Source organism: Mauremys mutica, chromosome 15, assembly GCF_020497125.1.
Source record: "Mauremys mutica isolate MM-2020 ecotype Southern chromosome 15, ASM2049712v1, whole genome shotgun sequence".
In the NCBI taxonomy this organism is placed as follows: domain Eukaryota; kingdom Metazoa; phylum Chordata; order Testudines; family Geoemydidae; genus Mauremys; species Mauremys mutica.
This window is the reverse complement of record NC_059086.1, coordinates 5,706,771-5,733,606: the sequence shown is the minus strand read 5'-3', so window position 1 is coordinate 5,733,606 and position 26,836 is coordinate 5,706,771. Positions and strand designations below refer to the sequence as shown.

Here is a 26,836-nt window from a genome sequence, read left to right as displayed (position 1 = left end):
CAGCAAAGACCCCAGCCACCAGGGCTGGACTCCCTCCACCCTGAAGTCGGGGTCTGGTTCCCCAGTCTCAGGGTGTGCCCGTCTCCTCCTGGTCAGGCCCTGCTCTGGAGCAAGGGCCGGCATGAGCAAGGCCTTGGGCAGGGGGAGGAGGGGAAATGCCCTGGCCCCCTGCCCCACTCCAAGGTCCCCCAGAAAAGAGGGGGAGCAGTGTGGACATGTTGCTGGTGTGCACCTGGGATGCTTGCCTCACCCCGGTTATCTCCAGGGGGACAATGGCTCAACCCCTGGCAGCTCGGTCCACTCCCTGCTCAATGGGGGCTTCTTTCGACCACCCCCTTCCCTCAGAGTAAAAGGGGTGTGTGGCAATGCTGCGCTGCCCCCTGCTGGGCACAGTGGGATGATCAGTCTCTCAGTTAATGCCGTAGTCATAGGAGTAGCACTGGGTCCCTTGAGGACCTGAACAGCCACGGGAGGGAGGCCTCAGGGAGGGAAACTGAGGCATGAGACAGTGAAGTGGCTTATCCTAAAGTCATCTAGAGAGTTAGTGGCTTAGGTGTCAATGGCTCTGTGCCTTGGTCCTACTGCCCTCTGTGAGCTGGAGAGAGAACCCAGGAGTCCTGACTCCCAGCCCCACGCTACTCTCATCACTAGATCCCCAAATCATCTTTAATGGGGCCAGGATTTCATCCTCTGTGTCACTTTCCCAATGCAACTCCAATAGGCCATGCACAGAGCTGATGCTGTGAATTGGGGGGCGGCGGATTCCTGGGGGCTCCGGGTGCAACCCAGGGAGTTTGGTAGCTGCAGTGCTCTGTGACTTAGCACCCGCCCAGCTCAGCACCCTGTGCTGCAGCTGACTTGGGAGATACAGGCTCCATCTCTTCCCTGTCATGAGCCTCGTAGCCTCCCTGGCTGTGACTGACCCAGGTGGGGGTTATTCCCAGAAGCAAGAGGGCTGGGAGCCAGGACTCCTGGGATCTATCCCCTGCCCTGGGAGGGGAGTGTGGCTCTGGTGTCCACATGCAATGACAAGAGGGGAACAGGGTTAGACCCCGGCTCCGTCCCTGTCCCCACTGCAGGGCCACGCCGTGCACCATGTGTGTACACGTCATGGGAATGTGGTTACAACACGTGTCGGTCTCCTCTGCGTTGCATGATTCAGCTATGTTGGGGATGACACACACTTGTCGTGGTGCTGTGTCCACGTGTGTTAGCTTGGGGCACGCAGCCCTGACACCCCTCTGTCTTCTGGGTAGGACGACACTGTTAGGGGCCATGTGCCCACACACACTTCCAGGGATGTGGTTAGCCTTGGCTGTGCGGATCACATTTGAAAGGGGGATTTTGCTTGACCCAGTTCCCCCGACCCAGAAAGGATTCGACTGTAGCCAGCAACTTCCTGGGTCAATCTGGTCTCAGTTTACACTGGTGTAAATCCAGAGTGACCCCCACTAGAGTCACTCCAGATTTACGCCTGGGTCACGGCGAGCAGGATCAGGCTCCAGCTCCACTGATGTTAATGGGATCACATTGCATTTCCCAATCGGGTCAGAACTGATTCTGAATTGCACCAAAGTCTATGGAGCCAGTCTGGATTGACACCAGGAAACAGATCAGGATTAAGCCCTAAACCTACTGCAGTGAGGCCAGATGGTGTAACTGAGATACAAATTGGGCCATGATTCCCTCCTCTTTGCTGAAGTCACTCCAGATTTAACTCAATGTCACGGATCAGAATCTGGTCCTGACTGTGTTTGGAGCTCCAATCTTGGCTGGTCCAATGACACTGCTAGAATAAACATGATTAATTATAATAATGAAGGGTTGTCTACCCAGGGAGCTAATCCAGAACCACTCTGTGTGTACAATCTTGTTCCTGCCTTGTTCTGGTTTAGCATAATTGACTTTGGAAGTGGATTCAGCTAAACCAGAACAGGGCACCCCGTAATCTGGAATAAGAGCATCCACATATGGAGTTATTCAGGAATAGCTGTTCCCCTTTAAATTCACACCCTGCCTTAATCCGAATTAACTTTTAAGTGTAGACAAACCCTAACTGCAGCCAGGGGAGGACTCCAGATTTACTCTGGGGGAGCTCAGATCAGAGTCTGGCCTGACCCTGTTACAGTCAGGGGGTAATTCTGGATTGACCCCGGGGCAAGCTGAGATCAGAATTTAGCCCTGTTAAACCCCATTGCAGTCAGGGGGTAACTCCGGATTGAGTTTCCCCAGTTTCCCAGGGGAGCTGAGATCAGAATCTGGCCCTGCCCCCACTGTACTTGGGGTGGCTCTGCATTAACTCTGGATTAACTGGGGGTGGGGGAGGGCTGAGATCAGAGTCCGACCTGATTCCATTGCAATCAGGGGTGACTCTGGATTGACACGGCGGCGGCTGAGATCAGAATCTGGCCCTGCTCCCATTGCAGTCGGAGAGTGACTCCGGATTGACCCCAGGAGAGCTGAGAGCAGAATCTGGCCCTGCCCCCATTGCAGCCGGGGGTCACTCCGGATTGGCCCGGGGCCGGTTCGTGGCCCGCAGCTCCCGGCGGCGGCCGCGGAGGGGCTCCCGTGGGCAGCCATCTGCCAGCAGCGGGTTACCCCGGAGTGACACCCCCGCCGCCCAATCCCCTCGCGCAGCAGCACAAAGGCCCTGCGAGTGTGCAAGGGCTGCATGGCGGGGAGGGGGCCCCGGGCTGCGGGGGGGGGGGAGGGGGAGCCAATGGCACGGCTGGGGGAGGGGCGGCGGAGGGGGAGTAGCTTGCAGGGGAGTGGGTTTCGCTGGAGTTGGTGGGGGAGGACGGAGCAGTGCAAAGGGAAGCGCTGCGGAGCCGAGCCATGGAGAGCAGCAGCCTCCAGTGTGCAAGGTACCGGGGGGGCGGGGGGCACCCCCTGCCCAGGCACGCCGGGGTTAACCCGTGAGGCGCCTGAGGCGGGGCGATCTGGGGGCCCGGGGCCTAGTGGGGGGGGGGGGCGGTGCACGGGCTGCAGCCGGGCTGGCTCGATACAGCCCCTGCCCCCCCCCCCGCGGGGGTCTTGGGAACTGCCGAGTCAGCAAGATCCCAAGCAGGGGCGTATTTACTATGGGGCACGGGGCGGGCAGTCCCCCCCCCCGGATTTTTCATAGGTCTCTATCCCCCCCCCCGGCTATGCAGAGATAAGATAATCACCTGTAATGTTCTTGAGGCTGCACACAACTCCCCCCCCCGCCCCCAGGAATTTGTCTGAAATGACACCCCCGCTTTGCAATGCTCCCCCCCCTGCCCCCCCAGTTCTGTTTGGAGTGGGGCAGTAGTCACAGGCGCCCCCTCCCCCCGGCTTGCATTGAGTTCTCTGGCTGCTTTCGGGGGGAGCGGTTGAGGGGGGGGGGCGAGTCTTTGCAGACGAGGTTGATTGCGAGTGGGGGAGGGGCGATGACTTGATAATGCCAAAGTTTTGGCTCCTTGTGACGTCAGCGGGTGAATTTCCCCCAGGGGAGTGTATGTGGAGGGGAGGGGTTTGGGGGGGTTATAGTTTCGGGGGGGGCAGGGATGCACCCAGCTGAGCAGAAGCTACAGCTGTGCCACGGCTGATCGGATAATATGGGGGGGGAGAATGGGCTGAAGACACCCCCCCCCCCATCTCCAGGGCCAAGCTCTGCTTCTGTAGCCAGGGCATGAGGAGGGAGTGGGTGTGAGCAGATCTCCCCCCATACACACTCTCCTTGTTTGCAATCTTGCCCTGAGCGTCTCCCTGAGCTGCCCCCACTGGAGTAATCAGGATTTGGGGTGCTGTGTGCAGGGTCGGGGGGAAGAGAAATGCAGCCCGCCCCACCCTCCCCGAGAGCCTTGGGGACAGGTGTCTGATCACAGCAGGGACCTCTCTGGTGCCAGGGTCGTGCCAGGCGGGGGTTGCGTCTAGACACGCTTGTGCTGAACCTGGGGCTGAGTTTTGCTAGACTTTTAAACCCCGCTGGTTTCCAGGCAGCGCCCTGTGGGCTGGGGCCGAAATCTACCTGAGCTGCGCTTGGCGTCCGATTCCTTCAGAGATGGGGGAGTTTGGGCCCAGATCAGAACTTTCCCTAGAGCTGGTGGGGGACGGGGGGAGGAGGGGGAGAAAGCTGGTGCTGGAAAGGGTTAGGTGAGCAGTTTGGCCTTGTATGGACACTCCCTCCAGCAAAGGTGTGGCTAACCTTCCTGAGGTTGATCCCAACCAGGCAATGGCTCTGGGAGCTTTACTCTGCCCCGGTTCTTACCCCCCCCCGCTCATCACCGTCCCGTCTGAGCACTTGGATCAGAACCACCGGGGGTGGGGCGGGTGGGTTGGGTCTCAGGGGCTGGGTGTCCGGTTTCCTCGCCGTTATAGGAACGGAGCCGGAGGGTGTGAGGTTGGTGTGAGGATCGGAGCTCTCCCTGGATCTCTGGGGCAGGGATCGCGTCCCGGGACTGTCTCCGCTGCTTACGGAGATGAGAGCAGGTCCGGGGCTCGAGTGGGGGGCGGCCAGTCCTGAAGTTTGCCTTCCAGCCACCCCGACGTTTAAGGAACAAAGTTATCTGAGGGCGGCTGTCGGGCCGGAGGTGCTGGGCTGTGCTGGGAGCGGGCTGAGCGCCAGGTGGGTGTGTCAGGTTGTTGTTTCTTTGGGATCGGAGGCCGCCGTCAAAGTTTTTCCTGGCCCGTTGGGGTAAAGGGGCCTTGATGCCGATAGAGCAGGGCCGGTCAATGCCAGCTGGGGATCTGTCCCCTTCTGAAATCCTGCTGGTGTCTCTGTAACCCTTGTCAGTGTTCGGGGCACACAAGAAACCCCTGCCCGGCCTGGTGCGGGGGGGTGACTGTGGCTGCAGCAGAAATCCAGAAGCCCTGTGTGCCGATCTCCTCCCTGCTGCCCCTTCTTGGCTGGGGCGGGGATCGCTGCCTCCCCAGCCCCTCGTGGGTCCCTGCAGCCTGTGGGCCCGTGACAGGGATTTCCCAGCCCTGGGATTGAAGGTCGGGGTGACACGCCGTGCCCAAGCTGCACTCGGGTATCCCACCCCCTGCTCCTGCGGCTGGCACACTTGTCTGCTCCCCCGTCCGTCTCTGCACAGCGCCCCCTCGCGGCTGGGAGATATTTCCTTGGTGCCCTCTTCTCCCCCCCCCCCGCCGTGTCGTTGGCACAAGGGGTGCTCCTTGCCCGCAGTGCTCTCCTGGGTCGCTGTGGCACTCCCAGAACTGGGCGTTTATCCCTTGGGGCACAGCTCCCTCCTCCCGTCAAGGGTGCCCCCGCCTGGCACCAAGCCTGGTCCAGCCCAGGCAGCTGACTCTTTCCCCCCTGGGTTCCTCCCCAGCGTAACGCGGCTGTCCGGCTGCCCACGGGTGCTTCATGGGGGGGGGGTGCAGGGGGAGCGCGCCACGTGTGTGTGTGTACATCACATGTTCCAGGCCGGTGCCAAGCCGTGACGTGGGGGGGGGGGAGGAGCTGCGCCCTCTGGTGCCATACGGAGTAGCCAAGTCCTGCTGATCGGGGCGGCGCTGATCCGGGACTGGTGGTGGAGGTCGGCGGCAGGCGCTGGCATTCGGGGCCGGCGGGGCGACTCGGTGGGATGCTGGCATGGCAGCTAGGCGGAAGCGGCACCTGTGGGGTGAGTCAGCACCCCTCGCGTATCTCACCAGCGTCTTCCTGCCTTCCTTCTCCCTCCTGCCTTCCTTTTTCCACCCATCCCCTGCCTGTCCTCCTCTGTCTCGCTCACGCGCTCTCTCTCCTGTCCCTCCTACCCCACTCACGGCCCTCTGGAGGCCCCCAGCTTTGCTGTTTAGCTGGGTCCCGCGTCGGCGGGCATCTTTCTGCCCCCTGGGCTGGGCTTGTGCCACGGCCCCGGCTGGACCGAAGCAGGTGGCGTTCTCTGAGCCCAGCTCGGTCGGGGGGTGGCTGGGAGGGGGCAGGGCGTGATCCGGCAGGGAGCTACGTAGCAAGGATGATCAGGAAGCAAGTTCAGAGGGGTGATCTCCCGCCGCCCCCCGGCACACATCTGGCCTGCTGCGGACTGAGCTACGGGCACCGAGCGTGAGGTCCTGCTCCCCCCACCCCATGGCTGTGCCCAGCTCCAGCCTGGGAAGCCATCCAGATGGCGTGTCACTCGAGAGGCACCTTATTCTCCTGGGTCTTTTCTCTGCTTGGCAGGGTAGGTGGGTGAGTGAGGTCTAGTGGTTAGAGCAGGGGGAACTGGGTGTCAGGACTCCTGGGTTCTCCCCCCAGCTCTGGGAGGGGAGTGGGGTCTAGTGGTTAGAGCAGGGGGAACTGGGTGTCAGGACTCCTGGGTTCTCCCCCCAGCTCTGGGAGGGGAGTGGGGTCTAGTGGTTAGAGCAGGGGGAACTGGGTGTCAGGACTCCTGGGTTCTCGCCCGAGCTCTGGGAGGGGAGTGGGGTCTAGTGGTTAGAGCAGGGGGAACTGGGTGTCAGGACTCCTGGGTTCTCGTCCGAGCTCTGGGAGGGGAGTGGGGTCTAGTGGTTAGAGCAGGGGGAACTGGGTGTCAGGACTCCTGGGTTCTCGCCCGAGCTCTGGGAGGGGAGTGGGGTCTAGTGGTTAGAGCAGGGGGGGATCTGGGTTCTATTCTCGACTCTGGGACTTTGGGCCAGTTCCCATCCCCTGTCTGTGCCGCTGTTCCCACCTCTGCAGAACCTCCGGCTTCCTAGCGGAAAGGTTAACGGGATCGTGTTACTGTGGGTGTCTGCGGGAGTGACCAGCAGGGGGCGGGATTGGGGGTGGAGGTATTGCCGCTCGGACCAGCTGGTCAGCTTGCAGGTGTCTGCTTCTGTCCTTAAAATAGAAGAGGAAATTGCAGGGAGTCGCCCCAGGATGGGCTGGTGTCCGTGTGTGTGTGTGTGTGTGTGTGTGTGGTGTTCATCCAGCACTTTGTGACCCTCTGATGGAAGGTACTTTTCCTGATTCAGTGTCATCGCTCCCATCTTACAGCTGGGGAACCAGAAGTGGGAGGGAACACACCCGAGATCACCCAGTGAGGGATAGAACCCCGGAGTCCTGACGCCTGGCCTTCCTATTCCAGCCATGAGATCCCACTCCCTTCCCTGATCTGGGGATAGAACCCAGGAGTCCTGACTCCCAGCCTCCTCTACTCTAACCACTAGACCCTACTCTCTCATCTGGGGATAGAGCCCAGGAATCCAGCCTCCTAGCCCTGCATTTATCTCCAAGGCCGTCCCTACAGTCTTGAGCCCAGAGAGCTGGAGACCTTGGCGTAACGGGCACTAAGACATGCCCGTGGTGGTTGTGGGTCCCTTTTCCGCATGAATCCCCGAGTCCGGTGGGATGCGTCTATGGCTGTGGGGCAGCTGGGTCCTCTCTTGACCCATCTCCGATCCCACAGCTGGAGGGCGGGCGACGTTTCCATGAACTGACACCTCCAACTTCCAGCATGGTGCCCGGCTGGGCTCAGCTCCCAGCTGGGCCTGGGGGCAGGGAGTTTGGGGGGCCAGTGAGGTTGGCAGGTGGGAGCAGCGGAGGAGGGTGGGCAGGTCACTTGTGGGGGGCGCAGCAGCCCAGACTCCTGCTCCCCTTGCCGCCCCCCCAGTTCTGTCCCTGGAGCCCAGCAGAGGTTCAGGGGAAGTCACTTGGGGTGAGGGGGGTGTGTGTCTCTGGGAGGTTACCCTCCTTGGAGCGGGGCCGTGGTTCGGGGAGGGCAATGGGGGGCTCGGGCCCAGCCATGACGCCCTATGGCCAGGGGCGGCTCCATCACGCCAAGCGTGTGCTTGGGGCGGCATGCTGCGGGGGGCGCTCTGCCTGTTGCTGGGAGGGCGGCAGGCGGCTCCGGTGGACCTCCCGCAGGCGTGGCTGCGGCGGGTCCGCTGGTCCCACGGCTTCGGTGGAGCATCCACAGACACGCCTGCGGGAGGTCCACCGGGGCCGTGCGACCGGCAGAGCGCCCCCCGTGGCGTGCCGCTGTGCTTGGGGCGGTGAAATGGCTAGAGCCGCCCCTGCCTATGGCAGCACCCTGTTCCCGGCCAAAATTAGCCAGGCCCTGGGAGCAGCAAACAGGAAAAGGACTGGCCTGGCCGCTGCCTCCCCCTCCCCTCGCCCGGCTCACGTAGGCGGGAGAGGGGCCTCTGGGCCGCCTGCCAAGGGCCGGGGGGGGGAAGCGGGGGCTAGTACTCTTCCAGCCCGCCCCCCATCGGTGCTCTCTGTGGATGGCCGGACCCCTGCCCCTCCAGGGAAGGGGTTAACCCTCCCCCCCCGGAGTACGACTCCCCCTCACTCCCCCTTCCCATAATTAGCTCAGTTCTGCCCAGCCACATTTCCCTAGCGGAGGGCTTCCCATGGGTATAGGGCACCCCCCGACTATGGGGGGAGCTGTGCCGTGGGCGGGACTTGCCCAAGGTCACAGAGCAGAAAGAACCCAGGAGTCCTGACTCCCAGCCCCCTCCCTGCTGTAACCACTAGACCTCACTCCCGCCTTATCTGAGACAGAGGTGGGGCAACCCAGACACACTGGGTGCCCTGAACAGCGAATGGCTGGGTGGCAAATTCCGAGTTGAGCTGCTTTTAAATGAAAACAGCAGCTAGAGATCCAGCGATGGGGAGGGGAAAGGAAAAGATATCCAGGGGGCCGTGAGCGGGGTTTGGGATCCAGAAAGCGCTGACTCTGGTTCTGGAGGCAGCTCAGTTCTGGTTCTAGTTTGGCTTGGATCTGGTTTGGATCTGGATCTGTTTCTGGGTCTGGTTCGGCTCTGATTCTGCTTCGCCTCGGAGCTTGTTTTGAGCTGGGGCTGGTTCTGACCCGGTTCTGTGCTGGCTCAGTCCATTCGTTCCCACGCAGTGTTCTTGGCTCCGTCGGCTGGGCCGTGGAATCGTGCCGAGGAAAGGTTGTGTTGCCTGCCAGCGTCAGCCGGCCGGCTGTCCCTCCCGCTCCCGGCAGCGCCAGGCTGCAGCAACGTGGCCCGTGGCCATCCAGGCTCGTGCTGTTGGGTCGGCACCCGAGCGCGGGGCTGGGCGTGGCACGGGATCGGGTGGGAAACCCAGGACCGATGCTCTGTCGGCTGTGTGACATGGGATTGGTCGTTCAGTAGGGGGTGCTCTGCCAGTGCTGGCCCCGTGCAGTGCTAGGGGGTGCTGTGCTGCAGGGAGGGGGGCGAGGGCTCAGTAGGGGGCACTTCCCCTCACAGTCAGTGCTGGCCTCAGTGCCCCAGCACGGTCTCTTCCTCTCCTGAGCACGTTGTTGTGAAGTTCCAGCTGCCGAGCCCCCAGCCCAGAGGTGGCTGCATTTCAGTGTTGGCTGAGGGATCCCTGTACCAACCAGTCCTTAAAATGCGGTGCGTGTGTGTGTGTATGTGTACCACTGCACAGCTGTGCGTCATAGGTCCCGTACTGCTCCCAGCTGATGGGGATTCTCCGTTCTCATTTGGAGCAGGGAAAAGTGTCTGTCCCCTGCTGTGGCTGGAGTTGATGTGCCCTTTGCCAGGGTGGGCGGGGGCTTCTTCCCCCCCCCCTCCGCTGGCTCTCTCACTGCCTAGGGCACCACCTCCCTCCTTCCACTCATGCCGGTGGGAGGGGGGGGTCCTCCCCACCCTTCCTTGCTGCCCCCAACCTTTTTTAGTGGAGGGGAGGGGGCTGGGCAGGTGCGGAGGGGGATTGAGGGCTGGGAAGGGGGTGGTGCCAGCCCCTTGCTGGATATGGGGGGGCAGTGGGGCTTCACACCCCTTAGCCCTTGGGAAGCTCAGGTACAGGGCCCCCCCCCCCTGCACTGCGCCCCCTCGGGTGGGGCAGTGGGGACAGAACCTCAGGCTTTTTGCCCGCTCAGGGGTAGATGGGGGGGTAGGTGAAAGGGGGTCCTGGGGATCCCCCCCTCCCAGGCATTTCTAAGAGGCCAAGCAGGCTGGGCGAGGGGACCCCTGCCCAGGGGTCTATTGTTTGGAGGGGAGGCAGGCTGGGGAATAGGCTCTAGGGGCGATCCCACCCCAGGGGGTGGCTGTAGACTGGAGGATTTTGTCCTGGAGGGTGGGGCTGGTTGGAAGGGACCTGCTGGGGTTGGAGGGAGGGTTGGTTAGCAGAGTGGCTGGGCTGGAGGCTGACAGCTCTGCTCCCCGCCCCCCCCCCCCCCCACAGCCCTTCCCACAGCTCCAGGCAGCCAGACCTGGCACCCAGCCCGGTGTGCAGAACACGGTGTCCTGGACAGGCTGCCAAGTGCACGTGCGGACACGGCATGCGGGAGGGCGGGGCGGGGGGGGGGGAGTGGACTGGAGGGGAGGGGAGGGGAGCTCTGCTGTGGGGGGAGGGGAGCTGTGATTTAGGGAGTCTGTGCTGTGTGGGGGGAGGTGTGATATGGGGGTCTCTGCCATGGGGGGGAAGGGAGGAGGGGTGATTTGAGGGGGTCTGTGCTGTGATGGGGAAGGGAGGCATGATTTTGAGATCTGGGGTACCCTCTGGGGGGCAGGTGCCCTCTTATTGGGAGTGAAGGACCCATGTGGGGAAGTGTGGGGCAGAGGTGCTGTATTTCATGGGCAGATGGTGGAGAAGTGGGTTAACTCGCTCACAGCACCGGGGTCCCACACTGGGTGCCGGGTAGGGCACTGCTCCGGGGAAGCTCACAGCTCTGGGTCCCACACTAGGTGCTGGGCAGGGCACTGCTCTGGGGAAGCTCACAGCTCCGGGGTCCCACACTGGGTGCCGGGCAGGGCACTGCTCTGGGGAAGCTCACAGCTCCAGCATTCAGGATGTGAAATCGAGGGGCACACGCGTTTTGGGGGTGGGGGGTGTCCTGGCCTCTGAGCTGTCTGTTCCGTGGGGCTGGGCCACCTGCTGTCACGTGCTCGGTGAGGTAACTCACAGCTGTCAGAATGTTCCCTCCCCCTCACAAGCTTCATCTGGGGCAGGTGTCAGGGCACTGCTGTGAGGAAGCTCGCAGCCACACATCTCGATTTCTCCCGCCCTCGCACACGCTTGCTCTGGGACAGGCATCAGGGCACCGCTGTGAGGAAGCTCGCAGCCACGCCTCCCTCCCCGCCCCCTCTCCCGCAACAGCCTTCCCAGGGCTCCCTTGGCATTCCCCCGCCCCCCCCCTCCCCCCCGCAGTACCTGTTGGACAGAGAACTCTGCATCTCGGGGCATGAGTGAGCGGCTCCCCGATGGCAGGGCTTGGTGTGTAGATGCCCTCCTGCCCCACGCTGCCCCCCAGATTCTAGCCCCCTTCCATGGCTCTGACTTTTCCCCACTGGAGCATCCCCAGCTGGGGGCTCGCTCCCCGCCCCCCACCGTGCCAGGTGCCCCCCTCTGCCCACAGCTGGTCCCAAGCCCCACTCCCGCCGTACGTCGCTGGCGGCTAAGACGCGGATGCCTCTGGCAAAGCCCCACGTTCTCCCCGGGCGCCCGGCTCCCAGGGCGGGGTGGGAAGTGGGCAAAGGGCCAGGGACAGAGGCAGAACAGGCTGTTCTCGCACGGCCGGAGCGGGAGGGGGTGGGCTCGGCAGCTGGGCCCGGTGGATTGTGGGAGAGTCCGGCCGGAGGAGGGCGAGCCAGGCTGGAGGGGGTGCCAGGCTGACGCCGGGGGCGCAGAGACGGGGGATGGTTTGGGTAGGAGCTGGGGAGTGGGAGGGTGGGGGGGCTGGTATTGGGATATTGGGGTGGGCAGCAGGTACCATGATATTTGTGAATATGGGGTGGGGAGCAGGCACTGGGATATTGGGGGGTGCTGGGGTGGGGAGCAGGAAGGGGCACTGGGATATTGGGGGCGCAGGAGTGAGGAGTGGATGGGGCTGTGGGATATTGGGGGTACGGGGTGAGGAGTGGGCAGGGGGCACTGGGATATTGGGAGTACGGGGGTGGGGAATGGGCAGGGGGCACTGGGATATTGGGGGGTGCTGGGATGGGTTGTAGGAAGGGGGTGATGGGATATTGGGGTGCAAGAGAGGAGTGGACGGGGCTGTGGGATATTGGGGGTACGGGGTGGGGAATGGGCAGGGGGCACTGGGATAATGGGGGTACAGAGGTGGGCACTGGGATATTGGGGGGTGCTGGGGTGGGGAGCGAGCCAGGGGCACTGGGATTTTGGGGGTGGGGAGGGGAATGGTCCTAGTCTCTTTCCTATGTATAGTTGGCTTAGACTCCCCTCCCCTCCCCTCATCACACACTGCTCCCCTCCCCTTGAGGTTCCCCCACATCTCCCTTCCCCCGGTCCCCACCGCTAATATTAACGTCTGTTGGGACCCCATGCGGGACCTGGCTCTGAGCAATCCTGCAGCTGCTGGGGGGGGGGGTGAGTGTTGGGGGCTTTCTGGTTGCGGGTGGCTCTGGGGGGTGTGCCTGTGCAGGGGGCTGCCCTGGCCTCCTGCTCTGTTCCCCCTGCCCCACAGGGATAGTCCGAGGGGTCCTGGAAGAAGCTGGGTGAACGGGGCTTGGAGTGACCCTGTTTGACTGAGTACAGTCAGGGGTGAGGGGAGCCATGTCTGGCGTGGGTGGGTGAGGGGCTAGTGGGGTCAGAGCATGGAGCCTTCCAGCCCCTCCCAAAATCAAACCAGTCAGCAGTACAGCTGGGGATAGAACCCAGGAATCCTGGCTCCCAGCCCTCTGCTCTAACCACTAGACTCCCCTCCCCTCCCCTCCCAGAGCTGGGGATAGAACCAAGGGGTCAAGCTTTGCTCTGGGGCCTGGCGTGTGTGTGCACTGCCCTGGTGGCTGGAGGGGGGGGAATGTGCGTCCCCCCCGGAGCAGGTGCCCTGACCTGGTGCCGTGTCCCCCACCCCTCGGCAGCCGGTCTACGACGGATCTCCGCAAAGAGAAGTCGCGGGACGCGGCGCGATGCCGCCGGAGCAAGGAGACGGAGGTGTTCTACCAGCTGGCCCACACCCTGCCCTTCGCCCGGGGGGTCAGCGCCCACCTGGACAAGGCCTCCATCATGCGCCTCACCATCAGCTACCTGCGGATGCACAAACTCATCACCTCGGGTGAGGCCCCCTCCCCACCTTTGGGTGCCAGGACATTCCCGGCTCCCTGCTGGCGCTCGGACGGGCGAGGGGCGGCGCCAGCTGTGCCTGCTCCCAGCAGCCGGCTGGGCTCAATGGGATCGCAGGCTTCAGGGCGCCGGTGGGGTCGGGGTCAGGAAGGGGACTGGGATTGGCCATTGCTGGGCACGGGCCGGAGGGGCCCATGGGTCTGAGCTGGTGTGGGGGGAAGGGAGAGAGATACCAGGCTGGATGGGCTCCTGATGGAGGGCAGCAGGGGGCTGTTATCACTGGGGGAGGGTTGTGGGGCAGACTGGAACCTGCCCCTCCCTCCGTTAGAGCCCTGCCCCCCCTGACTGCCCCGGGGTGGGGGGCCCGCCCTGACCCCTGTGCTTGTGGCCGGCAGAGGAGTGGCGCGGGCAGCCGGAGCAGGTTGACGCCTGTTACCTGAAGGCCCTGGACGGTTTTGTCATGGTGCTGACGGAGGAGGGCGACATGGCTTATCTGTCGGAGAATGTCAGCAAGCACCTGGGGCTGACCCAGGTGAGTGTGCGTGCGCCCCCCCTCCCCCCCGCTGACAGGGAGCAGGGCTGGGGGCTCCATCCCCATCCCCACTCTGGGAACCCCTTAGCAACCACCGCTGGGTGGGGGGGGATGAGAAAGAAGTAGGGGGGAGTGTTAATCCATCAGCTGGTCGCCCTGCTCAGGTAGGCAGGGACCGGGGGCTGCGAGGGAGGTGCTGAGAGTGTGTGGGGGAGAGGGGGGCAGGTCTGGCATAGTGTGACTCCCCCCCCAACCCTGGCTGTGATTTTTCCCCCCCCCCACGCTTCCCGCCACCCCCTGCCAAGCTGGAGCTGATTGGACACAGCGTCTTCGATTTCATCCACCCCTGTGACCAGGAGGAGCTGCAGGATGTGCTGAGCCCCCGGCAGGGTGAGTGCCCTCTCCCCCCCCAGGGTGAGTGCTCCCCCAGACCCCCCCCGCCTCCCTTCAGGATCCCCCTGCAGGGTGAGTGCTCCCTCCGCCTCCCTTCAGGATCCCCCCGCAGGGTGAGCGCCCCCCCCAGGCCCCTGTGCAAGGTGAGTGCCCCCATGTCAGTGACCTGCCCCCAACCCCCCCCACTATCCCATACGCCCCCCTGTCCAATCAGCTCCCCCATCTTGGAGCCCCAGTCACCAAGACCTGACCTCTCACCCCCACTGTCACACGCAGCCCCTGTAACCGCCCCCACACTCACCCCACTCTTGTGAATACCCTCCCCCCAGTCCCACAGCCTCCGCTGCTCCTCCCTGCCCCCCAATCGTCCCCCCCCCCAACCTGGGGACCAGCCTCCCCTCCCGCCACCGCCTGATGCTGCCCTGCCCTCTCCCCGCCGCAGGCTTCTCTAAGAAGAAGGAGGTGAAGACCGAGCGCAGCTTCTCCTTGCGCATGAAGAGCACCCTGACCAGCAGGGGGCGCACCGTCAACCTCAAGTCGGCCACCTGGAAGGTGAGGGGGGCAGGGGAGATGTCTGGAACCGGGAGGGGTCTAGAACAGCTGGGGGAGGGGAGAGATGGAACTGGGTTCTGGATCAGTCCAGGCAGGGCGCCATGGAATTCTGCTCTAGAACAGTAGTGGACGGGTTGCTATGGAAACAGTATTGGAGTGGCTGTGAAAACAGGGTTCTAGGGCAGTACCCGGGTGTTACGGAAATGGGGTTCTAGAACAGGGGTGGGCGGTCGGCATGGATATGTGGTTCTGGGACAGTGGTTGGTCACTATGGAAACAGGGTTCCAGAACAGTTGTAGGTAGGTCGCTGTAGAGACGGGGTTCTAGAGCCGCGCTAGGGTGAGACGAGAATGGGGGGCTGAGGAGGTTGGCATGGATACAGGCTTCTGGAACAGTGGGGGATGGGCCACCATGGAAACAGGGTTCTGGAACAGCTGCAGGTGGGTTTGGAACAGTGGTGGGTGGGTTCCCATGGAGACAGGATTCTAGACCCCCTCCAGCGTGGTGTTCCAAGGCGGAGCCTTGTGAGAGTTTGGGGTGGAGTCTGGAGCAAGAGGGCTCTGATTGGCCCCCCTCCCGCCCCAGGTGCTGCATTGCGCCGGCCACATGCGGTCCTACACGCCGGCGCGGGAGGGCCCGGAGGAGGCGGAGGGGGGGTATGCGGAGCCCCCGCTGCGCTGCCTGGTGCTGATCTGCGAGGCCATCCCCCACCCCGCCAACATCGAGACCCCCCTGGACAGCAGCACCTTCCTCAGCCAGCACAGCATGGACATGAAATTCACCTACTGTGACGAGAGGTGAGGGGGCGTGGCCACTGGGGGGCCCTGCCCTCACACTGCCCTCCCCCGCCCCACGAGGGACCCGGCTCTCCTGCTGTCCCATCCCATCCTTGCCCCCCATGAGAGACCCTGCCCCCATCCTTGCCTCACAGGGGTCCCCGTCCCCATGAGGGGCCCCTCCCTCCCCCCATGATTTCCCCTCCCCCACCCCCATGCAGAACCTTTTTCCCCTCCCCACTGCTTCCCCTGCCCCACCTCTAGGAGTGCTCAGCCCTGCCCCAGGGACCCTTCCCTTTCCCCACCTGGACCCCACAAGGGACTCCTGACCCACCCCCACGAGGGCAGAACTCCACCCCTGGGAGCCCCTGATCCACCCCCACTGCTTCCCCCTCCCCCACCTTGCTCTCCTGGGGGACGGGCTTTTTTCCCTGGGGTCCCCTCTCTTCACCCCATGCTGCTCTTTAGCCCTCCCAAGGGTCCCCTCTGCTCCTCTCTGTCCGTCCTCTCCCCCACAGGGCCCCCTCCTTTCTGCCCCTCGCAGCCCCCCACTCCAAGTCCCCCCTCCCCCAGCACGCTGATGCTGCAATGGCTCTGGGGGTGACGGCTGTTCCAGGATACTGGGGCACCACCCCTGTGCTGGGGGACCCCCTGGCCTGATGATGTGGGCGGGGGATTACTCAGCGCTACGTGGGATCCAGCTGGGGTGGCGGGAGGGGGTTGATACGGGAGTGGGGGAGGGGTGTCTCACTGACTGGACTCCCCCGCTCCCCCCCCGGTCTCCCGGGCAGGATCGCGGAGGTGGCGGGGTACACGCCCGACGAGCTGCTGGGCTGCTCCATCTACGAGTACATCCACGCCCTGGACTCCGACGCCGTCAGCAAGAGCGTCCACACCCGTAAGTGACTCCCAGCCTCCCCCTCCCCATCCTCGGCTGCCCCTGCAATGGAAGAGAGAGCCCCGGATCCCCCTTCTTGAAAAGTCCCCCTCCCCCGCTGCAGCTAAAGGAGAATCCCCATTAGCTGCGAGCAGTACTGGGGCTATGACACATGACTGAGCAGTTCCCATTGCATCCAGCAGGGGGTGAAAGCGCACCTCCTAGCCAGTGCATTATATGGGAGGTGTGCCAGATCCAACCAGTGGCCCGCTAGCTTGGGGCACACCCCCCTCAGTCAGACCACGGCCCATCCAGCCTGGTATCTCCCGCCCAGTCAGTGCAAGAGCCTCCTTCCCTACAGCTCGCCATCTCTCGCCATCCATTTGACTATGCCGTCTCTCTCAGTCCGTCTGTCCTTCCTCCCTCTCTCTCTCTCTCTCTCTCTCTCTCTCTCTGTTTGTCCTGTCCCATCTCTTTCTCCTCCCGCCCGTACTGTCCCTCTCTCCTGTCCCATCCTGTCTCTCCCGTCCCATCCTCTCCCTTCTCTCCTGTCCCTCCCGTCTAGGGTGACTAGACGTCCCGATAAAATTGAGACTGTCCCGATTTTTGAGGAGTTTCTCCCGCGTCCCAACCAGAGTATGGTCGCGACGCCATTTGTCCTAATATTTTGTTTCCTGGTCTTCGGCGGCAGTTCGGCAGAGAGTCCTTCAGTCGCAGACGGTCTTCGGCGGTATTTCGGCGGCGGGGGCTTCTGTCTTTGGCGGCCAGGTTTATTACCCCCCCGCCGAAATACCGCCGAAGACCGTCCGCGACTGAAGGGCTCTCCGCCGAACTCCCAGACGGGTGAGTGTCAAATATTTTCCCCTTAACATCTGGTCACCCTACTCCCGTCCCGTCCCGTCCTGTCTTGTCCCGTCTCTCTTGACCCATCCTGTCTCATCCCATTTCTCTCTGTCCCGTCCCCTCCCGTCTCTCTCTCTCTGTCCAGTCTCTCCCCGCGGGCGGCTCTGACCCCTCCGCTCCTCCCCGCAGTGCTGAGCAAAGGGCAGGTGGTGACGGGCCAGTACCGTTTCCTGGCCAAGAGTGGGGGCTACCTGTGGGCTCAGACCCAGGCCACCGTTATCTCCAACAGCAAGAACTCCCAGCCCGAGAGCGTCGTCTGCGTCCACTTCGTCCTCAGGTGGGAGGGGCCGGGATGTCGAGGAGGGGGAGGGGCCCGGGCCCGTCGGGTGGGGTCGTGTCCCGGGGCCCCCCAGAGACGTGCAGCAGCTCCGAGGAGAGCGGGGTCATGGCCCACCCGGCATCAGGACACTTTTGCTCTGTGTGGCCCCTGCTGGCTTGGCCCAGGGTTGGGGGGGAGGGGCTGACCCCAGGGACCAGCTGGGCTCAGCTCAGTGGGTGGGTGGGAGCTCAGCTGGGGAGGGTGATGCAGGAACCAGCTCGGGGTTGGGGGGGTGCTCGGCTTGGCTGGGATAGGGGTGACACTGGGCCCCGCTCCGTCCGTATCCCCTGGTTGTGCTGGCAGGAGCTGAGCTGTAACAAACCTGCGGTTACCAGGGGCTTCCTGGCCATCCTGTAGCTGGTGCTTTGTGGCCACTTGGCCTCCCCTAGACACAACCCAGATTGCCTTACACCAGCAGAGCTGAAGGAGAATCCCCATCAGCTGCTGGCAGTATAGGGGCTATGACACACAGCAGCACGCCCCCCCCGACTGTGTCCTGCAGCACTGGAACTGGTGTGAGCTGCTGGACCCTGACACCTTTGTCTTCCCCTCCTCACTTCTGCCCCCGACCCCATTTCCTTTGCAGCCAGGTGGAGGAGACGGGCGTGGTTCTGTCGCTGGAGCAGACCGAACGCCAGGGTGAGGGGCGGCGCCTGCCACCGGAGCCTGACCCTGCTCGCCAGGCCAACGGGAGCCCTGAGGAACTGGAGCCAGACACCGGGGAGACCATCCTCAACCTCAGCTTCGGTACGGAGCATGGGGAACGGGAGCAGTGTGGCTCCAGTTAGTTCCTGAGGGGAGTGGGGTATGGGGTGGGTGTGCTGGGTCTCTGGGATGCCGGGGGAGTGAGCCATGTGGAGTGGTGGGGTGGGGTATGGGGTTGGGGGGTTGGTTGGGTATGGGATGAGGTGTCAGTGGGGTTTCTGGCAGAAGGGAGAGGGTGCAGGGCGAGGTGCTGGGGGGAGTGGGGAAGCGGGACATTGGAAGTGGGGGTGGGTGGCAGAGGTGGGGCATGAGGCAGGGCGTTGGGGGGTAGTGAGGGCAAGGCAGCAGAGGTGGGCAGGGGGGCAGCAGTGGGGTATGGGGCTGGGTGTCGGGATTTAGTGGGGGTGGGGCAGGGTGTCAAAGGGCAGTGGGGTGCGAGGTGGGGGTCCGGTAAGGAGCCTGCTGTGGAGCATTGGTATAAGGTGTTTAGGGGTCTCTGGGTGCTGGGGCAGGGTGGAGGTGGCTGGGGGGCATGAGGGCCGGCAGAGGTGGGGCGTGGGGCAGAGTGGCAGGGGCAGTGAGGGCGGGGTGACAGAGGTGGGGCACGGTACGGGGTGTTTAGGGGTCTCTGGGTGCTGGGGCAGGGTGGAGGAGGCCAGGGGGTGCAGGGCAGGGTGTCTGTGGCGGTGAGGGCAGGGTGACAGAGGTGGGGCGCGGGGCGGGCTGACAGAGGTGGGGCACGGTACGGGGTGCTTAGGGGTCTCTGGGTGCTGGGGCAGGGTGGAGGAGGCCAGGGGGGGCAGGGTGTCTGTGGCGGTGAGGGCGGGGTGACAGAGGTGGCGTGAGGTGTTTGGGGGAGGCTGGGCCGGGGGCCGGGAGGGGCACCGCTCAGAGAGCAGGGGGCCGGTCGCCCCAGTGACCCTGCGCTCCCCCCAGAGCGGCACGGCCCCCGGCTCCTGGCCTTCCTGCGCCCGGCCCACGTGAGCGAGGTGGAGCTGCAGCGCGACCCGCGCCGGTTCTGCAGCCCCGACCTGCAGCGGCTGCTGGGACCCATCTTCGACCCACCCGGAGCCCGCGCCAACAGGGAGGGGGCCCCGCGGGCACGGTCCTCCCCCCGCCCCCTCGAGGCCGGCGGGCCGCCCCAGGACTCTGCCAAGAGCGCCGCCCCGGTAAGGAGCCTGCTGCGGGGCAACAAGGGGGCTGGGCTAGTGTGGGGGGGCTCACGAATGGGGGGAGGGGCTGCATCACATCGCGGGGACAGAGGATGTGTCTGAGGCTAGTGAGGGGGAATGGGGGGCAGTGGCTGTGCTTCTAGGGGGCAGCAGGGGTGATGGGGGTGGGGTTTTCAGGAATGGGGGGCGACGGGAACAGCGAGGGGCAAAGGGGGCAGTAGGGGGACTGTGTCAGTGGGGGACTCGGAGGGGAAGTGGGGAGGAGGGATGGGGGGCAGGGAGCTGTGTCCATGGGGGCTGCAGGGGGTCTGTCGGGAGTGGAGTGGGGGTGGGGCTGCATCACTGGGGTGCAGTGGGCTGTGTCCATAGGGGGAGGGGCTGAGAGGGCTGCAGGAAAGGGGGCAGAGGCCAGAATGGGGGTGGGGGCTGTGTTGGTGGGGGGAGGGGCTGGGGGAGTGCAGGATGGGGAGCGGGGTTGCACTGTCGGGGGCCAGGTGCTCTGAAGAGGGGGCTCCCCGCTGGCCTGTGCTCCCAGCCGTGTTCCCATTCTCCCCCCAGGCCGAGCTGCTCTTTGACATGGAGAACGTGCAGAAGCTCTTCGCCTCCACCCAGGAGGCCGTGGAGACGGCGCTGCAGGTACTGGGTGGGGGGGAGCCAGTGACCCCTATTGCCGAGGTCTTTGTTCCCCAGGGGCTCCCAGCCCCTGCTCCTGCACCCCTCGGGCAGGCAGTTCCCCAACTGGACACAGCCAGGGAGTCGCCTCTGAGAGTCAGACCCAGTTACTGACTCCTGGATCCACGCGTGATCCCACCCCGGTCCTTATATAAGCAGCCCCTGTGCCTTGCCCCAGAGGTGGCTGCATCTTGGTGCTGGGCGAGGGGTCCCTGCTGCTGCTAATACCGCACTCCCCCTGCAGGATTACGAAGCGCTCGACCTGGAGATGCTGGCTCCGTACATCTCGATGGACGACGATTTCCAGCTCAGTAGCACCGACCAGCCCCCCTGGCTGGCCGAGAAGCGGGGTGATCCTGCCGCGGCCAGGGGAACAGGCCCCCCGCCGCCATCTGCCTCACCCCCACCGCGTCCTCGCTCCAGCAGCTTCCATGGGGTGTCTGCCCGCGAACCCAACCTGCCCGGCCTGCCCCGCTGGGGCAGCGAGACCAGCCTGAGCCAGCCCCGGTCCCTCCAGCCCCCAGAGGAGGAGCCCATGGAGCTGGAAGGCCCTGGGTCACCACCAACAGCGCCCCCAGGAGGCAACCGCAGGGATCACCCTGCCTCACAACTGGGGGCTAGGAAGAGGTGAGAGGGTGGGGCAAAGGGGACAGGGTGGGGCAGGAACCACAGGGGCCATGAACCTGGTATCCCCCCATCTCTGCCACCCCAGATCAGACCCATGTGGCCTGGCACCCCCCCAATCCAAATTTTAACTAGTAAATTCCTGCAGCAGGTAGTCCCACAGGTAAATGCTTTGCTTCCGTTTGGTCCCTGTGAGGTTTCTCTGGCCTGGGTCCCCCTTGTTCCTGTGCCAGGAGTGAGGTGGGCAGGGAGCACCCGTCTGGCCAGCTCAGTACCAGCCAGCTCCTTACGTGCCCCGCTTCTCCCCCCACCCTCCAGGGCCTTGGAGCTGAACCTGGAGGAAGAAGGGGCCGACTTCCTGGAGGCAGCGCCCCTGAAGCGCGCCCACGGCTCCGAACCTGACGGCTTCCTGCTGCCCTCCCTCAACCTGGTACCACCGACGACTGGTCTGAGAGATTCAGGGACATGGGGCAGAGTGGGTGGGGGGCAGGCCAGGGGTATCAGGGAAAGGGTGGGGGAAGGGGTCAGGTTGGGGGGCTTGGCAAGGGGGCCAGGTGGGGGAATGGGAAGGGAGGGGGTAGATTGGGGTTAGGCTGGGTGGGGGGCAGCCTGAGGGAATGGGAGGGGGCTGGATGGGGGGCAGCCTATGGGAATTGGGGAGATGGGGCTGGGTGATCCCCCCCCCATCCTCTCAGCTGCACTACTCTCCCCCCCCCCCCAGGGTTTCCTGCTGAGTGTGGAGGAGGGGCTGGACGCCGGGGTTCCCCGGGGTGGCATGGTGCTAGGGCGGAAGCTGCTGGCCCTGGAGGAACCAATGGGTGAGTGCTGCACGGCGTGGGGGCGGGGCTCAGTCTGAGTCACGGTGGGGGAGGCTGGGGCATCCCTGGGGGGCAGGGCAGCAGATCCGACCACCCACAGCCCATCTTGTCCCCCCAGGAGGCACCTCGCTGCAGATTCTGCCCCACCGGGGAGCCACTCCTGCCCCGAGGTGGGCGGGGAGGGACCTGCTGCCCTAGGTAAGGTCGCAGCAGACACTGCTCCCAGCGGGGACTGGCCTAGCCCCCTGCCTCTGGGGCTACGGGAGAATCAGCCGTAACAGTAGAGGGCATACACAGGCAAGCAATTCTGGCTGCATCCAGCAGAGGGCAGCAGCACACTTACTGGCTCGCTCCTTGCACTCCTTGGCTGGCATGCTTTGTTTCGCCTGCCTTGTTAACCAGCGGAACTCCCTGCCACATGAGATTAATTCTCCCTCTCCTTTTTTTTCCCCCTGTCCTCTCCTAACCACCCCCCATCTTTCACACCCTGCACCCCGCCCCCTCCAGCCCTACTGGGTGACATGCTGCCCTTCGTGGTGGATGGTCCAGCGCTCTCCCAGCTGGCCCTGTACGACGGTGAGGAGGAGGCCTTGGAGCAGAGTGGTGGGCACTTCCAGCCAGGCGAGGAGCTCCTGGGGGAGCTGGACCAGGCCACCTGATGGGTCGGGCTCCCCGCCCGCCGCTCCCACTCCGCAGATGGGACAAACGGAACCAAACCCGACCCCAGTCCGTTCCAGGGGGAGGCACCTGCCTCTCCCCGCCATCCCCCCACCAGCAACACTCACCTGCTCGCCTTCCCCTGTGGGGCTCAGAGAATGCTACCTACCTCAGCCCTGCCCCCCCCCAACCGGGCATTCTGTTCCTTAGGCCTCCCTCCCCCCCGAAATACTGGGGTGCGTCAGGGAGGGGAGCTCACCAGCCCTGCCCTGGGGTGTGAGGAGGGGCGAATCTCCCTTTAATGCTGGCCGCCCCTTAATGGTGCTGGGGGAAATCTGCCCCCTAGGGGTGACACTGGGGATTGCAATAGAAGCCAACCAAATGGGGGAGGGGGCAGTCCCCCCCCCCTTCCCCCGTGCTCTGGAGCCATGTCTGGATCAGGGAGCCAGGCTGTCAGGCGTGGCTGGATCTTGGCCCCAATTGGGGCAGATCCCAATAGCCGGGGGATGTTGACGGGGTTGGTGATGGGGTACGGACAGTCCCCCTCGTCCTTCCTGCTCAGGGAAGGGTGCAGGGTGAGGTCCCTTCCCCCCAGCGGTCGGGGGGAGTCGGGATTGGCTCTCCCTATGTTCCGCTCACCTCACCGGACCCCCCCATCTTTCCCTGCCCTATCTGGGACCACCCTGGGGGGTTGGGGCTGCTCATACTCCCCCTCCCGCCTCCTCAGTCCTTACCCAGAATCCTCCTGGTGCCTCTTGCCGCATTTACCTCAGCAATGCCGTCTCCTCTTGCCCCCTGTGGGGGGAGGGAGCACAATGGGGGGCCCAAGGGACGACACCCCATCAATCGCCAACTGGCAGCTGTTTTCCCCCTGGCAGAATTTGGCCCTAGGACCCCAAATCTCTCCATTTTTTTTTTTTAGTGGCCAAAACGGTGGCTTTAGTAGCCGCAGTGCAAATGCTGCAGAGGCCAATTAAGCAGGGACCCCCTCCTCTCCACCCCTCCCCGGACTTTCGGCCACTTGGGATTGTGTTTCCAAACCAGTTGTCCCGTCTGAGCCTCAAGGCTCTGAATGGTCATTTTCCAGCTGGCGGCTCCCACAGTCTGTAGCCACAGCCCCCTCGCTCTGCCTAAGAGGGGACCCCATTTTCCGGGAGCAGTCCTGGAATGGGGGTGATCCATCCTGCACCGGGTGTGTTCCTTTGGCTTTCCAGGATGTTCTGGCAAAGGGGGGGGGCAGAGAATTCTCTTTTCAAATGGGTTATTTTTAGCTTTGTTTCTGGTTGATCTGGGAGCAAGGGACTCTCCAGCCGCCTTCTAGCGTCAGAGTCCAGCCTCGGGTCCAATTCTGCTCATGCTGACGCCGGAAGGGGGAGCAGCGCCAGCCGAGTGTCCCCACCCTGCGGATACCACACGCCCCGGAGCGGTGCCAGCTCCCCATCCCCCTGCACCGCACGCTGCCAGCTCACGATGGCTTGTGCTCGACATGAGCAGGGTGGGTGATGGCGAACTGGGCGTGACGGGGCGAGGGGCTGCAGGATCGGGACAGAATCGGGGCTGCAAAGTCGAGTACGTTGAGAGATGAGGGATGTAGGCGGGGGAAATTATCTTGTTCTGATCCCAGTGAAATCCCACAGCAGGGTTTCAAAACCTGCTCTGGACCCCCTTCCCACTGCGTTTCTTTCCTTCCCCTACCCCCACCTTTCCTTCCACTCGGCCGGGGCAAGACCTGACTCCCCTGCCCGCTTTGAACAATTTTTTCAGTCACAATGGGATGTTTTCCTAAAAGCTCTGCTCTCGTTCAAACAGGGCCGAATCGATCAGACTAGAACAGTGGTTTTCAACCTGTGGTCCGCACGACCCTGGGGGTCCGCAGCCTGGTTCCCAGAGGGGTCTGCATCTCCATTTGAAATGTTTTAAGAGTCTGTCACAGGTTGGAAACCACGGGCCCAGCTGATCGCAGCAGCCCCGTCCAGCCTTACGAATATGTCAGGTTGGGTTTTTACTGGTAGCGTTCTACTAGTCCAATCTCGAATGTGGATGCAATTACACTTGGATTAAGTTAAACCCGTGAAGCATATTCCCCTTCCTATACAGGGTAAGCCCTAGGGGGCGTTGTACTGCATTAATTACCCCGGTGCAGTTAAGGCGGAGTAATTATTGTGTGACACAAACCTCTGTTTTCCCACCTAATCAGTTCCACTTCTCCAGCCCTTGGGTTGCTGGGGGGTGGAAATTGAACTAAACCGATATTTAAAATCTGTTTTCACTGATCCCCTTTTCAAAGCCACTTAGCGGGAAAGTTTCACCATGATTAGAATTCTTTGAACAAAAGCTGGGGGGAATGAAAGTTGTGGGTTTTTTTGTTTGTTTGTTTTTCCTTTACCATACCGAGATGTGGGGACTTGCTTCAGTGGAAAATCTCTTGTTTGGTATTAAATTGGATTTACAGGAATGGTGGCAGCGGTGGGACAGGGGACGATGCTTCCACCCTGGTTCCTTGTGCCACCGCTTGCGCTAGTGCAGAGCCTACGCTCCCAGCTGGACTCGCTGGGCACCAGGGTTGATGGTTGCACAAGGCGCGATTCAAGCCCCGTTTTTTTTCCTTAATGGCAGTGGGTTTTGTTTTTTCTTTCCCCCCAGATGTTCCCTTTAAGCAATGATGGACATGCCTCCTCTACCTCCTCCTTCCTAGCGTATTTCCCGGCGGGGCCTGCCCCTCCGGCGTTATCTTTCCCGATGCCAGTTGCCGGGAAGTAGGGTTGCCAATTTTGATTGGCCGTGTTCCTGGAGGTTTGATCATTTGACATAATCTTTAATTAAAGATTCATCTTGAATTCCTGGAGACCCCAGGACAATCAAGAATGGTTGGCAACCCTATCGGGAAGCAGGGTGGGGGAGGGGAAAGAGGGGGCTGAGCGTGGGGTGCCATGTTTCAATACCGACTGTTAATCACATTGCGAACGCAACACACCCACCCACACACGCGCACAATCTGTAGACGGGCTCCGCCCACCCAGGCAGCTGTTCAGAGCCGCACATGGCCACACGCACAGACCGACGGCCTTCTCCGAGCCTGGAGGAGGACGTGCCCAGGGCTGAGGGGTGGGCAGGGCCGTGTGCCCCTTTCTCCGGCCGCGGCCCTGCCCCGCCCTCCCGGCACCGGCGTTTTTGGTTTTGTTTCGTTGATTTCATTTTCCGAGACTGTGGTGCTCTTTTTTCTTCTTCTTGTCGTTTTGTTGTTGTTGTAGGGTTAGCGTTTTCCTTGTTGTCGGGTTGTTACGCGCACACGCCCCTCCCCTCCCCCAAAGCCTGGCGCCCCCCCCCCCAGCCAGCCCCACCGTTGGGGGTGTCTGATGCCCCCTTCCCACCCACCTCTCTTCTGACTGCTCCCCCATAGCAACCTGCCTGATACATGGCAATGGGGATCCAAGTTAGCCCCCCATATCCCTGGGGTCTTTACCCTACCCCATGGCAGCTAGTCCACACCGGGGCAACCCTCTTTCAGGAGCACCCCGTTTTTAATTAGGGGGGATTAGAAATACTGTGACTTGGGTCCCCTCTTCCCCTCCTGTAATGGGGGGGGGGAATCTGGGGGAGATGGTGGAGCAGGGGGATACCCCAGTAGAACTTGGAACCCCCCTGCATTGTTTTTGCATTAGAGCTGAGCAATTTCTTCGGCGGGGGGAGAGCTCTTGGCCTTGTGTATCTTTGTCTCCCCCCTCTGAGCCAGGAAGCCCAGGGTTTAACACCCTGGAGCTGGGGCAAGGTCGGATTCGGATCTTGCTGACCCCCTGGGAATCAGGAGCGACCCCACTGAAGTCTATGGGTGTTAATCAGGAGTGACTCCAGTGGGGTGTTGGAAGATCAGGATCGGGTCCCCCAGAGGAGGGATTTCTGGTGAAGGAGGTGAGGGGGGGCAGCCCTGTGGGGGTGGGGATTGGTGCCAGGCTTTGGGGGGGGGTGTATTTTTTTCTATCGTCTCCTCTTCCCCGTGTGCGGCCGGTTTCTTTTGGGGCTGGACTCTCCTCCGGTGCCCTCTGGACCTATCACTGTTGTGAGACATAAACACCTCTGGTAACAAACCTCGGCTCGCCTGGTCATTGGCTGCAGGGACCAAGCCGGGGGTGGGGGGGATCTGACCTGGGGGTGAGGAGAACCCCCCTGGGCCAAGCCCACCAGGAAAGGGGAGCTCTAGGAGCCTACAGGCTGAGGCTGCCAGACACCTCTGTGTTCTCGCTTGGCTTTCTTACAAAATCAATCCGGGGAGAACTTGGCACCTGGAGGTGCCTCATTGCGCTGGCTCTAACCACGAGACCCCACTCCCCTCGCAGAGCTGGGGAGAGAACCCAGGAGTCCTGGCCTCCAGGCCTTCCCCAATCCTGCTCTAACCACTAGACCCCACTCCCCTCCTAGAGCTGGGGATAGAACTCAGGTGTCCTGGCTCCCAGCCCCACTGCTCTAACCACTGGACCCCACTCCCCTCCCACAGCTGGGGTTAGAACCCTGGAGGCCTGGCTCCCAGCCCCCCCGCTCTAACTCACCAACCGTCTGACAGAAGCCCTAGTCTGGACAAATTGCCCCTCAGAGGTGTGGGGGGAGGGGGCATGGCCTTGGGACCAGAGCTAAGGCATGGAGGAGCTCTGTTACTGCCCTGCTGTGTGACCTGCAGTGGGTCCTCTCCCCTCTCTGTGCCTCAGTCCCCCCCCGGCCCGAGCGTGGCATGGTGAGGAATGGGACATTGGGCCCATTCCCTGCCCAGCCAGGGCACTGGGCCTGCCTGGGCGTAGGGGAGTTTTGGGCCAGGACATGCACCAGCCAGGGCCTTTGCAGGTCCCTGATCATTGTCCAAACTCAGCAGCCAAGGAAGCCAATGAAAACCTCACCACAGGGTTGGTGTATTGGGTTGGAGGAGCTGGGCACAGGACC

General features: G+C 63.0%; 1 protein-coding gene across 5 annotated transcripts; it reads left to right on the top strand.

The window, feature by feature from the left end:
* Positions 1-2,757: 2,757 nt before the first annotated feature.
* Positions 2,758-25,992, top strand: HIF3A (hypoxia inducible factor 3 subunit alpha). 5 transcript variants are annotated; one of them, XM_044988239.1, is made up of 15 exons: positions 2,758-2,864; positions 12,706-12,899; positions 13,303-13,439; positions 13,745-13,829; positions 14,275-14,384; positions 14,970-15,181; positions 15,952-16,058; positions 17,070-17,217; positions 17,846-18,006; positions 18,901-19,133; positions 19,695-19,772; positions 20,053-20,435; positions 20,751-20,862; positions 21,154-21,250; positions 21,758-25,992. In XM_044988239.1, the coding sequence occupies exons 1-15, from the start codon at positions 2,836-2,838 to the stop codon at positions 21,907-21,909; spliced, it is 2,238 nt and encodes a 745-aa protein (XP_044844174.1). In that variant the 5' UTR covers positions 2,758-2,835; the 3' UTR covers positions 21,910-25,992. The 5 variants fall into 5 exon arrangements, with proteins under 5 accessions (XP_044844174.1, XP_044844173.1, XP_044844175.1 ...); XM_044988238.1 differs by lacking the exon at positions 2,758-2,864 and adding an exon at positions 4,410-4,588; XM_044988240.1 differs by lacking the exon at positions 2,758-2,864 and adding an exon at positions 5,439-5,591.
* The last annotated feature ends 844 nt before the right edge of the window (positions 25,993-26,836 follow it).